General features: G+C 55.5%; 1 protein-coding gene across 1 annotated transcript; it reads left to right on the forward strand.

Moving 5' to 3' along the window:
• The first annotated feature begins 2520 nt into the window (after positions 1–2520).
• SLC2A2 (solute carrier family 2 member 2) lies at positions 2521–11327 on the forward strand. Its single transcript, XM_083847911.1, has 11 exons — positions 2521–2680; positions 3208–3303; positions 3430–3734; positions 4518–4642; positions 5365–5480; positions 6079–6241; positions 6551–6738; positions 7213–7317; positions 8900–9001; positions 9369–9572; positions 9760–11327. The coding sequence occupies exons 1-11, from the start codon at positions 2648–2650 to the stop codon at positions 9949–9951; spliced, it is 1629 nt and encodes a 542-aa protein (XP_083704037.1). The 5' UTR covers positions 2521–2647; the 3' UTR covers positions 9952–11327.
• Positions 11328–14682: the final 3355 nt, after the last annotated feature.

The following is a 14682-nucleotide window of genomic DNA, read 5'->3' on the forward strand; positions in this document are numbered from 1 at the left end:
ACCGGGGCTGCGTAACGGGGGCAGCGCGAGCATGGTGAGGCCGGCAGGAGGCACCGTGCGGGCAGCACTCGCTGCCTCACTGCGAGACCCGGCAGAGTTTTGTTGGTTCAGAAATGAGGTGGCTGCTCAGGGAGCAGGATGCTGCTGCCACCGCTGCCGCATCCCGGAGGTGTCTGCTGGCTGCCCACGTCCCCCTGCGGTGCTCTGACACTCCTCCACCTCCAGACCCAGCCCAAGCGCTCGCCTTGCAAACTGCCACAGCCGCAGGTGATGTTATCTGGATGTGCCTGAAATCCTCCAGCGCATAACGCTCTTGTGCAAACCTCCGGTGCGCCTCTCCCCATCGTGCTTTTATCTGGAAATCCACAGCCTTAGGAGCTGCGTCTTCCTGGTTTATTTTTTCTGCTTTGTTTGGTTTGCTTTTCACGTGAAAGCTGCCTCGGAATAAGCCAAAGACCACAGCAAGGGTGTGTCGGCCACCCCAGCCGCAGAGAAAGCCTCGCAGTCCGTGCTGTGAATTGCTTTCACTGATGTGAGAGCACGCTCAGCTGTTCAGCCTGACACAAACTTTAACCCAGGGCTTTTATCACATCCCATCGTGTTTGGCAGCACCACTAATTACAGTAGGCACGACATAGTAGGCAGCGGGGACGACGAAGTGGCGTGTTATCAGACGTGGTTCTTGCACCTTATTAATAAGCAATGCGCTGAGCAGCGGTGGGAGTGCTGCTGTTGGCAAATAACGCTGCGTGTGCCCAGCGTGCTGCGAGCGGACACACGAGCTTTTATCTGTGCATTTCGCGGGCCCAGTGCCCTCGTTCTCCGGCATCAGCCGACGCCGTTACTTCAGCGCTCGGAGGTGCAGCTCGTTTTCCTCCTGCTCCTGCAGCTCCTGGGGCCGCCTTTCTTCCAGCACGGGCGGGCTGGGCTTGGGCACCTTGCGCCGGTAGCGGGAGCGCTGTGCGCTGGCAGGCGCTGAGCTGACAGCCCCGTGGGTTTGTGCGCTGCCCTGCGCTTTACACACCGGCCCCGGGTCTACACACCAGCTCTGGATTTATACAACAGCCCTGGGTTTACACACCGGCCCTGGGTTTGCACACCAACCAACCTTTCCCACCTGCAAGCCAGCCTTGAGCTGCCCTCTGCTAACCCGCGCAAGGCGACACGGCCACATCCAGAGCCCAGTTCAGAAAAACACACGGGCTGGGCTGTGACAGCGTCACCAGGAGCTAAACACGTGCGCTAATGGATTTAATTAAAGCTTTGCCCAGGGGCAAGTCTCTGGCGGCGGGCACCACAGCGCTGGGTACCCCAGCACCGCCCCGCTCTCTTTTTTTTGGTGTTTCCTGTCATCCACACCCCACCGGTGACCCTATCGCTTTCCTCACCTCAGGCACCCCAAGCAGGGACGTGGGAGGGGGCTCAGCCCTGCAGTTTCCCGGGTCCCACAAAAGCTCGGCCCCTGCAGCCGGTGGGGCTGCGATCAATGCGCACAGGAATGCAGCGAACACTTTGCCCCGGGTTAAAGTTTTACTCTGAGACCAGAGCAAAGATTAGTGGTCTTTTTCTCCTCGTTTTTTTTTTTTTTTTCCTCTTCCTCCGTAGAAGGTGCATGTAGCGCCCATGTGAAGGCTGCCTGAGTGCCGTCGGTGACTCACTCGCCTTTCCTTGGCTGGCAGCTGCGAAAGCTCACCTGGGAGGCAGTGGAATTAATCACCTCCAGGGCTGAGTCAGGCCTTGGCGTGCCTCCGCTGGATGCTGCATCCATTGCCAGCGGATGATGGCAGTGCCCGCACCCGAGACCAGCTCAGACCAGATTTTTGCATCGACGTGCAAAGTTCGGCAAGTGCCCGCGGCGGGGCGGCGATACCCGACAGCATCGGCAGCACGGCGCACGAAAAGGGATGGCGTTGTGATGGTTTCTGGGCCGCTTTGCTGTGTTGTGTCTCCATGCACGCCTACGGCGCTCTCCTTCCCCAGCTGCCCGGGCTGCGGGTGTACGGCTGCGCACCAGCAGGGCACGGCGGTGGCTGCAGGTCGGTGCCTGCGGCGAGAGACCCGCACGCATCTGGGTTTGCGTATCCTCTGTGTGCACGTTATGCACGCACACAAAGCTATTTCAGAGCAGGTGCCACGTGATGTTTAAATAAAGCACTCGTTTTCTAGCATCTTTGCCACACGTGCTGGAAAGGTTCCTTCTGGCTAAAGTTCAGCGAGGAGTTTGGGGGTTCGGCAAACGAATCCCCCGTGGAAGCCAAGACGGGTGCAGCACACCCAGAGCCCGGCTGCGGCACGTCCCCAAGCCCCCCGCACGCCACATCCCGGTGCCGCAGGGACGGCCAGAAATCAAAACTCAGCCTGCCGGCTGGATTTCCCAGGTCTCACCCCCTGTCTTCGGGGGGTGTCCCGTTCTTTCCTTTGTCCTCCCCCAAAATTTCAGGGGATTGGCAGTGACGGCTCTGGGCTGGTCAGACGGAGGATATAAGTGTTGGGAAGACGGGTTTCTCATTAACCCCGGAGGTGATATAGCCCCATCTCCCGCGGCACAAACCGCTTTGCTGCTCCCGCTGTCCCTCCTCCTGCACCGAGCCCTCGCCCCGCTCCGCAGCCCAGGACAGAGCCGGGAGGGCAGCGGAGGAGCCGAGGGATGGACAAGAAAAGCAAAATGCAAGCAGAGAAGGTAACCACGGCTCAGCACCGTCTGTGCACTGGAATTTCTGAGGGAAACCAGCACCCGGGGGTGGTATTTATTGCCCGCTAAGACCAAAACCAACAAAATTTTCCCCCTTAGTTATCTGGCCTGTGATGTTTGTGTACAGAGCAGGGGCAAAGGGGCCAAGGGATTATTTTCTGTTATTTTTAAGAACTTTGTCACCTTACGGGATAATTTCAACCGCGACGGAGGGAGAAGGTATTTGAAACGGGACTGCTGAAAAACAAAGTCTTGGCTGTTTTTTTTCCTAGCTGCTCTGCTCCAGCAGCGCTGCTGTGCCCCTTCCTGCTGCCGGCCCCCAGAAAGCCCCCGGGGACCAGCAGGGCGGTGGGCACGGGTCGCTGTATGTGGGGCAGCACCGCGTCCTGCCTGCCCCCGGGGCTCTCCCTTCTCTTTGGGAGCCAGCTGGAGTGACCCCGAGGGCTCACCGGGATCCCGGGGGGGGGGTCCTGGGGCAGGGCAGGGGCTGAGGCTGTTCTCTGCTCCCTCGGCAGCACCTCACGGGAACGCTGGTCCTCTCCGTCTTCACCGCGGTGCTGGGCTTCTTCCAGTACGGCTACAGCCTGGGCGTCATCAACGCGCCCCAGAAGGTAAGCGCCGAGCCGGGCTGCAGGGCTGGGGGCCTGGGGAGCCCCAGGGTGTCACGAAAACACCCCAAAACACAGCCGGGGGGGGGGTTATAGACGTGAGCCGACGGCGTTTTTTCCTCTTTGCAGGTGATAGAAGCCCACTATGCGCGCGTGCTGGGCATCGTCCCCCTGGACAGGCAGGCCACCAACACCTCCGGGGAGGACGGCGTCATCCCCAGCACCATCCCCAGCACCATCCCCAGCACCATCCCCGGCACCGTCCCAGGCACAGAGGCTGGGGGCAGCGCCGAGGGGACGCTCGCGCCCCCCGAGGACCTCGCCGCCTCCCCGCATGTCCTCACCATGTACTGGTCCCTCTCCGTGTCCGTGTTCGCCATCGGCGGCATGGTCTCCTCCTTCACCGTGGGCTGGATCGGCGACCGGCTGGGGAGGTGAGAAGCAGCCCACCCCCCCCGGTTTGAGGCACAAAGGGCATTTTTCAACCCCAATTTTTCCTGCGTGCCGGCCACGAGGCTCCGGTTTGCCCTCTAAAAAGGAGGCTGCAGCATTGCCCCACGCACCTGAGGGGGTCTCCATGGGGCGCCGGGGGGGGGTTGGAGGGCTGGGAGGCACCGGCTTCGTTTCCTCTGGTATTTATGGCTCTCTGTGAACGCAGAGCCCGGGGCTGGAAGTCGGCACCTGTCCTCCCTGCTCCCGAGCTCTCCCCAGGCAAGTCGCAGCACTCAAACCCCTCGCTAGGAATTTCAGACTTTAGGTAGAGTCGAAGCCTTTTTGTTTGTCTGTTTGTTTTTCTCCAGAAGATGGTTTCCTTCTTATAGAAATACCATTCATATTATTCTTCCTAATACAATGAAAAAAACCCTCAAACCTCCAAAATACCACTCCAAACACCCCAGAGCTCTGGCTTACTAAAACCCTAAATTACCGGTCAGATGTTTTATTGCAACGCTTAGCGCCCAGAGCAGAAATCAACGAGCTGCCTTTACCGACTGCCTAATCCCACCCTTCTCTCTGTGGCAAAAAGCAAGAGGAAGGTATTTGGATAGGATTTCCCCCCGGCCCTATAGCGTGCTTTAGGCACCCCGACCGCCCCCCTGCTGCGTGTTCCCGTTGTCCTTTCCCCGTTGGCGCCGGCCGTCCCGCTGGCTCTGCCTTCCTGCGGCGGTGCCGGCAGGCCGGGGGGCGCAGGGACGAGCGGTGCCGCCTCCTTGCAGGGTGAAGGCCATGCTGGTGGTGAACGTCCTCTCCATCGTGGGCAACCTCCTCATGGGGCTGGCCAAATTCGGGCCGTCGCACATCCTCATCATCGCCGGGAGAGCGATCACGGGGCTGTACTGCGGTGAGTGCCCGCAGGGCAGGCTGTGACGCGAGGGTTTCTCACCTTTTGTAGCTTTTTTTTTTTTTTTAAATATTTTTTTGAGTTCACGAGGGGTTTGGCAGGTGGCACTTTGCCTCTTCGCCCCGTGCCCGTCCTCCTCAACCCGGGACGTTCCCCAGGAGCACCTGAGTCGGCTCGGTCGCAAAATCGGCTCGGTGTACCTCGTGCCAGAAGGGAGCTGGGAGCAGCGCCTTAATGTCAAGGCTGGGTCTTGGTGGTGGCTGTCGCGCAGCGTGCTGTTAGTCACGCTGTTTGAAAGGTTCCCCGGACAACAGCACTATCTACAGCTGGGCTGCACTTAGTACAGGAGCTCCGCGGGTAGGGAGGAGAAGATATCGTGCAGATAATAGGGGATTATATCGGAATTAGCTCAGAAATACAGCTCGCTATCGCTGTTGCTGGCGTGTAAAGGCAGTCCTGCACTCTGACGGGTCAAGGAAAGACGGGAGAGAGCTCTTTGCTCCGTAATAACTGCTCCCAGCAGATCTCTGCTCCATGCTGGGCTGCCTGCGTTCACGTGCACAGCCCTCCTGGCCCCGCGGGAGGCAGGCAGGGCGGGAGGTGGGCTGTGGGACGCGGGCTGTGGGACGCAGGCTCCGTCCTCCCTCCCGGTTCGGGGAGAGGTTTCTGCTGACCGTGGAGCTGCCATCCCGGGGCGGTGACACCTCGTGTGCTTCCTGCAGGACTCTCCTCCGGCCTCGTGCCCATGTACGTTAGCGAGGTCTCTCCCACCGCCCTCCGGGGAGCGCTGGGGACGCTGCATCAGCTGGCGATAGTCACGGGTATCCTCATCAGCCAGGTAAGGAGGAGAAGGCAGAGGAACAGTGAGGGTATTGCACGGGTTAGGGATACCCCAGCGATACGCAGGGGAACCTTTGAGAAATCTCTCATAATTTCACCCCAAAACTGAAGGCGAGTGAAGCTGTTTGCCCTAACAGGGTTAAACTGCAGCCCCGAGCCAGAGGTGCGGATCTTCTCATGAAACAACAAGTACATCTGTCCTCTGCTAGGAAACTTTGGTACACATCTGCCCAGAGTCAGGCTGGATCCTGAACCCGAGATCCCTGGTATTTGGGAGCTCAGAAATGGCTTTATCAGGGAAGCAGGACACCACCACGGCAGGTGTCCCCGCCACGTGGCAGCACAGCACGTAAATGTGCCAGGGAACAGCACCCCCAGAAAACGGCACAGCCACAAACCTCATCTAAGCTAACTTAGCCGAAGAGCGTGGCTTCCCAGTCTTTTCTGGAAAAACCTTGTGAAAAAGCTAGCAATGTAGGTCCTGCCTGCTGCACTGGGGATGCAGAAATGGCTTTGCAAATAGTGGAAGGAAAAAGTTGTGCAGGCTTTGCTCGGGAAGCTCTCAGCTCCTCTCAAACCCACCTCGATTATTCCAGGTGCTCGGGCTGGACTTCCTCCTCGGCAACGACGAGATGTGGCCCCTGCTCCTGGGGCTGTCCGGCGTGGCCGCCCTGCTGCAGTTCTTCCTGCTCCTGCTGTGCCCTGAGAGCCCCAGATACCTTTACATCAAACTGGGGAAGGTGGAGGAGGCCAAAAAGAGTAAGACACAACCTCTGGGCTTGTCTGGGGCTGTTTTCACGCCGTCCGTGGTATTAAACACCCAGGGGAGAGCCTGGCTGAGCACTCACAGGTGTCCCTGGGTGCAGCTGCTCCTTACCATGCTACTCCCCTCCACCCGAGGGGCTGCATCTAGCAGGTGCAGAGTTTTCTGTTTCCACACTTCTGTTGGAAATCCCCGTGACTGTAATCACACAGCAAACCCAGAGCGGTTCCTGCAGCAGCTCACACATCTCGCAGCGTGGCCGTGGCTGGTCCATAATAAATGGCTAATCTTTTTTTTCTCTTAAGGTCTGAAAAGGCTCAGAGGAAACTGTGACCCGATGAAAGAGATTGCCGAGATGGAGAAAGAAAAACAAGAAGCGGCGAGTGAGAAGAAAGTCTCCATCGGGCAGCTTTTCACCTCCTCGAAGTACCGGCAGGCTGTCATCGTGGCACTGATGGTCCAGATATCCCAGCAGTTCTCAGGAATCAATGCGGTGAGCATCCCAAAACCATTTATCTTTAAAGAAATCCACATTTACCTCCCGTCCTTAACGTCCACAAGACAGGAATCACCTTATTCTTTGAGAGGAGGGAGAGACCAGAGTCACTCCAACGTAGCAAGAGTCTTTTAAAATCCTTTTAAAGCTCAGTCCCATCAAGGTGTTTGCCTCCAGCACGTCGTGCTGGCGATCTGGCTTTCAAGATTAAACACAAGACCGCATGGAGGAAAAGTTTTAAATGTGCAAATGCCATAGTTCAGGAGGGGAATTTCAATGGGATTTTTAACTCCCCCATGTTTCTTTGAAAGTTTCAGCCTTAGTTATTGCACCGAACCCTTAAAATTTGAAAGATTGATTGCAATTAAATTGCTTCAAATCTCAGCCAAGCAAGAACAGTTCTTCCCTCGGGAGAACAAAAAGTTCCACCAGCCCTGTTACCTAATCCTTCGTCCTAATGTGTTTTGATAGATCTTTTACTACTCCACAAACATTTTTGAGAGAGCCGGAGTTGACCAACCCGTTTATGCAACCATTGGCGTTGGAGTGGTGAACACAGTCTTCACTGTTATCTCTGTAAGTAAATATTTCTGCCCTAGATTACAAAAAACGGGTGAGCAGCAATTTGATTTTGAAACATGATTTTATCCTGCGGCTGGGGGGGTCGCAGTTTTGCAGGGCCGACCCTGCACACCCTATGGGAAAATTCATTCCCTGGGCATTCCCTCATCTGGAAAATCAAGCCTTGACCCATGGCTCGTTGCTGCCAAACAGCACTGCTGAATGCCTCGTGAATGAAAGCTGCATTGCCTTGCTCGGGGAAGCTCGGGTAGCTCAGTGCTGCCCCAAAACCAAAGTGCCTTCGAGACACATTCTGCGGGCCCGATCTCCCCGAGGAGCAGGCAGGGGCTGGAGTAAAGCCAGCAGCTCGCAGTCTCTCTTATCTGTTTTCTTTCAATTTCTCATGCCTATGCACACAGCATCTGCATGATTGATATCTGAAGGTTATTCCACAGTAATAAAATAATAGAGCAATTCTCATCAGCTCTGGGCACTACTCTGTAGCAATAAAAGGGTGGCTCCAGTTTTCTTTGCCTTTCCCTCCACTTGTCTCTCTCTTGAGAGGATTAACACAATTCCAATCAGGAGATAATTATTTTTTAATATGGCCATTAATATAGGAAGAGCAGGAAACGCCATTTCCCTCGTATTCCTAGAGAGCAGTACGGAGCAAAGGACCTTTGCACACAGTGAAGTGGGACTAGATGCACTGTAGAAATACAGTCCTAAAGGATCTTAGCCCACCCTACAGACGGCATTGGGGTGCAACTTCTTTAGAGAAAGTCCATTGCAGGTCCCATGCAGAGGAGAAACCATGAGTGGTTATGGTGAAACAAGGCACGGAGGCTGTGCAGCTGGAGAAGGGCTGCCTCCAGCTCCGGCAGTCTCCTGCAGTCCCAGATCCACCCTGGGGACATGTGCTCTTTGCTTCTTTTGGCCATAAGCACTTTAAAAATTACCTGCATCTGTCAATGAATGACAGACCCCGACCAAAAGGCAGAACCACTGACAGCCATGCAGGTCTTGGCAAGGGAAGAAGGGAGGTGGAGGCTCGCCCGCTGCAGTTTCACGAGTTGGCAGGATGATCTGCCTCCGGCAGTGAGACCATCCCCTGGGAGCATCTGCTGTAACTGCCCAAAAAGGAGATGTCTGAGGTTGAGTTAATGGCCAAAGGTGTCCTTCAGAGTGGAGGGGAAGGAGCAGGCAGCCTCCTGATGTAGGGTATTTTAGGACAGGCCAGATTCCTTGTCCTTTGGAGCTACCTGCATCTCCCCATTGGGTGAAGTGATGGGTATAGATGCAGGGAAAAAAACAAGTCCATAGCCAGCAATACATGTGTAGGCGCAGTGGAAACCCCTGAGCTGTGTGTATACAGGCTTTCACCTTGTCCTGGGCAGGGTGACTGCTCAGTCTGGCTCCCTACCAGCCACCAGCAGAGGTTCTGGAGCTTGGAAACCAGCACAAAAATCTGTACGTGAGCTAAAAGAGCAGGACTGCATGGTGGTGGTCGTAACAGGCTGTTTGCTGCTAACGGACCTGGTGGAAGCTCCCAAGAGCAGGGCTGCTGGAGGCTGACCGGCTGCGTGTGTTTCTCCAGGTGTTCCTGGTGGAGAAGGCGGGCAGGCGCTCCCTGTTCCTGGCTGGCCTGATGGGCATGCTGATGAGCGCCGTGGCCATGACGGTTGGACTCGCGCTCCTGGTAAGGCTCGCTCCTCACTTTATCTCTGTGGCTTGCAAACAAGAGAAGACAAACCAGCCCTCAAGGGGAAAGCTTTGAAGCTTCTTCTCATAGAAGCTTGGAAGACATTTGTCCTCAGAAGGGACAACGTGGCCATAGCTGGAGCTGTCTCTGATGAGGGCAGTGCCTGGGGGCATCGCACTTTGTCCCCTGCAGTCCCACCACACACGCAGTCAGCAGGAGCACAAATGTTTATAGTCTCAATGACACATATCCCGCCCGTGCTTGTCTGAATAGGGGGAAATTTCCGAAAAATAAAGTTAATAAATTAGCGATAACTAATGAGAGTCGTGCTGGGGCCGTTAACACCGAGCGCATCCTCTTGCAGAGCCAGTTCGCCTGGATGAGCTACGTCAGCATGATCGCCATCTTCCTCTTCGTCATCTTCTTCGAGGTGGGGCCTGGGCCCATCCCCTGGTTTATCGTAGCCGAGCTGTTCAGCCAAGGCCCGCGCCCTGCCGCCATCGCCATCGCCGGCTTCTGCAACTGGGCCTGCAACTTCATCGTGGGGATGTGCTTCCAGTACATTGCGGTAAGAAACCCCGGTAAAATGGTACAAATACATGCTGGGCACGAGTCTGCTGCTGGATGAGGGCCCAAGGGCAGGCTAGCGGGTTGTGCACGTGTCCCCCAGGTCTCCAAGTCCTCTGGGGTGGGGTGACAAGAAGCCACCCATGGTGCTGATGGCCGTGTCCCTGCTCTCACTTGCCCCACTGCAGGACCTGTGTGGACCGTACGTGTTTGTCATCTTCGCCGTCCTGCTTCTGGTCTTCCTCCTGTTTGCCTTCCTCAAAGTACCTGAGACGAAGGGCAAGTCGTTTGAGGAGATCGCGGCCGTGTTCCGCCGCAAGAAGCTCCCGGCCAAGTCCATGACCGAGCTGGAAGAGTTGCGAGGCGGCGAGGTGGCGTAGGCACGGCCACGCAGGCAGGAAGGAGGGACGGAGCCTGGGCTTCCTTCAGGCGCAGTGGGAAACGCTGGGCAAAAGTCTCATTTCACACAAACCTCGCAGGCGGCAGCCCGGGGGGACTTCTGACTGCTGCCGCCTGCACCCTCCAGCCACAGGTGCCAACCTGGCGCTTTGCTCTGAAACCATCGGCGCAGCTGGGCTCAGGAAGAGCCGGGGAAAGCACGGGAGGAACACGTTACACGTGCGTCCCCACGCCCCGCCGCGTGCTGAGGCGATGGCCTCACTAACTGGGAAAGCACTGCATCGAGCAGGGCCCTCGCCCGGCTGGAACGAAGGGAAGAGGGGTGGGGTGATGCTGAAATGTCGTGCCTTCACCTTTTCTTCTCATGCTTGCCGTTTCCTCCTGCCGAGTGAGCTGAAGCCTTGAGAAACCACCTGTGAGGCAGCGGTGCTGGCGGCACAGTGCCCACGGTGCTGAGGGACGCAGGCCCTGTGGGGCCGGGGCAGCCATGGCTGCTCTGGGCAGCCTGGGGCTGGGCCTCCCCTCCCTCGCTGCCCTCCTTCCCCACCCTCTGCACCCATCTTCCTGTCATAACGTACGGTGCTCAGGCCAACCGTAACCGCTAACGGGACCCCGAAGGGTAAATGGCTCCTGCCGCACTAACTGGGAGGTGCCCCCTGACGTGCCCCCTGCTTGGCACCACCGGGGTCTCGCTGGCTGGCTGTGCTTCACCAAAGACAGCGTGTGAGAGGGAGCTTGCTGTGTTCCTGTAGCCTTGTTCGTGCTCATTTTGCTTCTGTGTGAGAGAATTCTAGGTGACAAAAATCAAACTGCGAGGATTTTCCTTCCTTTTGGGGGGATATGTTGGAATCAGGGTAGAAGCCTGCTCTCTGCTCGAGCTTTTAAGGTTTGCACGTTCCCTGTTGTGATACCCGGCTACTTCCTAGCAAGCTCCTCAGGACAGACACCCAGTATTTATTTAAAGAGAAGGCACCAGCACTGCTGGGTCACCGTGAGCTCACAGCAACTGCGAGTGCCGCGGTGGCCATGGTGTAACAGAAGATCAAAGATGAAGAAAGACGTGAGAAGAGATGGGCCAAGGAGGACCACAGCTGGCCGCCGTGGCTTTGGTTTCAGGCAAGAAGGTTCATGGGCCTGAACTTCCTTCCTGTGTATACCTTGCCCTCTTGGCATTAAGACCCTAAGGCAAGTTTTGGTTCCTTCTGAGCAACTGGAGTGCGGGCACGAGGTTCCCCTGGCCCAGCAGCTGGCCCTGTGTGCATACTGGAGCAAGGAGATTTCACCGGAGGCTTTCCTGGGATGCCTGCAATAACAGCAGTTTTCTATGTCTGTTACATAAAGGCGGCAATGAACAACATCTGTGGCATCTGTTGGCTTGTGCTGTTGTTTTTTTTCCCGTCCGTACATCCCAGCCGTATGTCCAGCTCCAGATGGGAGGTGTTTTGCTGGCAGGGTGCGTTTGCTCCACAGGCAGCAATTGCTGCGCAAGCCCTCTGCTGTAAAACACCGCTCTGCTTGCACGGAGCCTGGGGCAGCTTCACAGCAGGTGCTGTGCCTCTGCAGGGGGAGCCTGTGGGAGGGATGGGGCTCGAGGTGTGTTTGCCTCACCATTAGGGCAGGTGGAAGGGGCAGCAGCGGCAGGGAAGGCCCCACATGGCACCCACCACCCCCAAACGTCCCCGCTCAGCCCTCCTCAGCCTGCCAGTCCCTACAAGTAGAAGCAGCCTTCCTAGAGGGCAAACGGCTCAAGCCATGGCTGTACAGGTAGTTTGGTGTGAGAATGGCTGGCCAAACATGTTTTGGTACACTTCTGCTGAGCTTTGTCCTGATGCCTGAGGAGCACCAGTCAGCGATGGGTTGGATTCAGAACTAATAACCCAGCAGTGTGGGCTCATTAACTGAGCAACGCTCTGAGCCGGGCAGGCTGCGTTTTCCTGCGTATCACTAAATGAATGCCAGCAGAAAGCCTGATTTGCCTATTGTTATGTTGCACATACAGGCTTTCTCTCCTCATTTTAGCCTGCACTCTGAGCTTTTGGCTGAGGTACAGCCCAGACCGGGTAGCTTGCCACAGGAGCCTCAGCACTAGCAGGCACCACACGCCAGCAAGTTCCTCCCGCCCAGCTGCTTTTCCATGGCCCGCTGCCGGTGTGCTGGTCCTCCTGCAGGCTAACGGGACGCTCCCTCGCTCGGTCGTGCTGAGTTTCAGCCACGAGGAAGGGAAACGAGTCTTCTTCCAGGCTGGAACCCCCACAGGGCATCCTCTCTCACCTTCTCAGGCCGCAACTGGACAATGTGCCTTGGTGCGTTTTGCTGTTCTCATTCATTCACCTGTATAGCCCCCTAGAGACAATGCTTTGCTCGACCTGGGATGTTTCAAATTAATTCTGCTAATGGTTGTGTTGTCCGTGGGGCAGGCAGCAGCCTGGGAGAGGGTGCACAGAGCTGGGTGCTGCTAAATGCTTCGGCAATCCCTGTCCTCACCAGGGCTGCTGGGGACGGATGAAGCTGATACACTGGCCTGAGCTGTCACACTGTGCTTTTACCATGCATGGCAATGCAGGGAAGGGTCAGAGGAGTTTGTTCAGTTCTGCAGCCGTGTCTACGTCTGTCTTGTCCCATCAGGCTGTAATTAGCATTTTATCTACCCTTGCTTACATGCGAGTTCCAGCTGAAACTTGCTCTGATGACACAGCTTGTTCAATCATTATTTTTATCTCTGTTACAGTTTTATTAAGCTGCTAATCATTAAGGTTTAAAAGACCAAGTCATACTTATTAGCTAAATGGTCATTGCACTTTAGTTAACATGCAAAGTATGTTCCCATCCTGTAGTTAGCTAATAATGAAATATAATTAATAGCCCCTGAGAAAGCATCTTGTCAGCAAGAGCTTTGACAGTGTTTTCCTAATGTGCTAAGATGACAGCCATTAAGACTTTTCTGTTGTGTCAGATAAATGGCTAACAATATCTACTTTCCCACTCTCTAGGCGTAATTTAAAAATTAGTTTGACTTCCTTAATCCAATAAGCTCAGGACATTTGGCTCCATTAACACTTTCCACGCTAATTTATCACAGATTTTTCTGCCTCACTTCAGCTTGTTTTTCACCGCTGAGCAGAGGCACCCTCCCCCTGCTGAGCCGAACGGCTGAGGATGATGAAGCTGAACCAAGAGCTACATGTTCAGGGCACCGGGCTTTAGGGTCCGATGTATTTTCTGAGGTGCTCTGTGTCTTTCTCTTTTGCTGAGACCTATCGGTGCTGAGGAACCACGAGGCAGGACAGGAGGTCTGGCTCCAGCAGCACACGTAGAGATGAAATTTAATTTAAGTGACGTGCTCGAGAGTTTCACTAAAGCACCGCTGGCAGGTTTTGCCCAGAGGCACCCGTGAGCAGCAGTGCTGGAAGAGAACTGTCCTCCCCCGCAGGATGGCAATAAATCCTGGCTGTAACTCAGCGGGTTTTAAATCTTACAGGCTGTAGGCATAACTACAGACCAGGCATTTGTGCAGTGCCTTGCATTGCCCCCTTTACTCGCTCTGGGGACTACGCAATGCAGCAGGGCTCCCCGGTCATGGGTCGGCTATCCCGTGGCAGTGCTGCGTCAGCCGCGGGAGGAGGGAACAGCTGGACTTGCAGCGCCTTTTCCCCCTTCCTGGTGCAAGTTACAGCTGGTTCCAGCCAGCTCGGTGTCCCTGGCACTGTCACACCGCTCGGCTCTTATCTGCAGCGCGTGCCCGGGGTGATTCAGCCGGCGGCTGCACACACACACCTCGCCTGATCACACCGTGCAGCTGCGCTGGAGGCTGCACAAGTCAGGAGCGAGCACAGAGCGGGCAGAGGCACTGCTGCGGTAGTTTTTACGCATCCCATGGCCTGCAGCCCCTAATAGCTGTAGGAACCGTCTAGCATCCCAGAATCCCGTTCTCAAGGCCAATGCAAAGTGGGATGAGTCACTGGTTCGATCTTTGTAGGAAGCAGAAGGTGAACATGGGATTAAAGCCGTGCCTGGAGCAGAGCGGGATGCCTATGGCAAGGTCACTGCAGAGGCTCTTTCATCTGGTTCAGGCTGCACGGAGAGATTGTATTTAGGAACACAGAGGGGCTGCTGAGCCTGGCATCACCCTCTACAGGGGAGGATCATCAGTCCCCAGCCCCTTTTTTGTCCTCCTAGTGCCGGCTGCCCCCAGAAGCCAACATGAATCATCATCCCCAGCAGCCAGGACATGACTGTGCGATCCCAGGTAAGACAGCTCAGCAGTCAGAACCAGAGACGCTTGCTAAAGTTGCAGTAGGGTTGTGTTTACATTGCTTTGCTCGCGACCTGTTACTTCTCATCTTGCAGCATGACCTAAGTCTTGCTGAGCGAGCCTCTCGCTGCTTCACCATGAAGTTTACATAACTGAGAAAAGATACACCTCGCTCATTTTAACCTTTCCAAAAGCTCTTTGATAATTTCTGCTGTGCAATTTATATAAAGACGTGGACAGAGGAGACGAAGATTGGTAACATACCGAGCCTACTCAAAAGAAAAGATGTGGTCCAGCTGTGCAGTGTTCTAAGCACACATGCACAAAAGGAAAGGAAATACGTTTAAACATGAAAGGCATGATATTTACAAATATGCTTTGAAATCCAATTGCTATTGTTGCACGGAAAATGGGATAATCACATTAGAACAATCAAGAAACTCTTTATTTTCTAATAACT

Source organism: Anser anser, assembly GCF_964211835.1.
Source record: "Anser anser genome assembly, chromosome: 9".
In the NCBI taxonomy this organism is placed as follows: Eukaryota; Metazoa; Chordata; class Aves; order Anseriformes; family Anatidae; genus Anser; species Anser anser.

What these genes read in the sequence shown, in the direction of transcription:
- SLC2A2 (XM_083847911.1), top strand. Translation starts at nt 2,648, where the DNA reads ATGGACAAGAAAAGCAAAATGCAAGCAGAGAAG. An exon ending in AGTTCTCAGGAATCAATGCG is followed by an intron (nt 6,739 to 7,212) that starts GTGAGCATCCCA and finishes GTGTTTTGATAG; the next exon opens with ATCTTTTACTACTCCACAAA. An exon ending in TGTGCTTCCAGTACATTGCG is followed by an intron (nt 9,573 to 9,759) that starts GTAAGAAACCCC and finishes GCCCCACTGCAG; the next exon opens with GACCTGTGTGGACCGTACGT.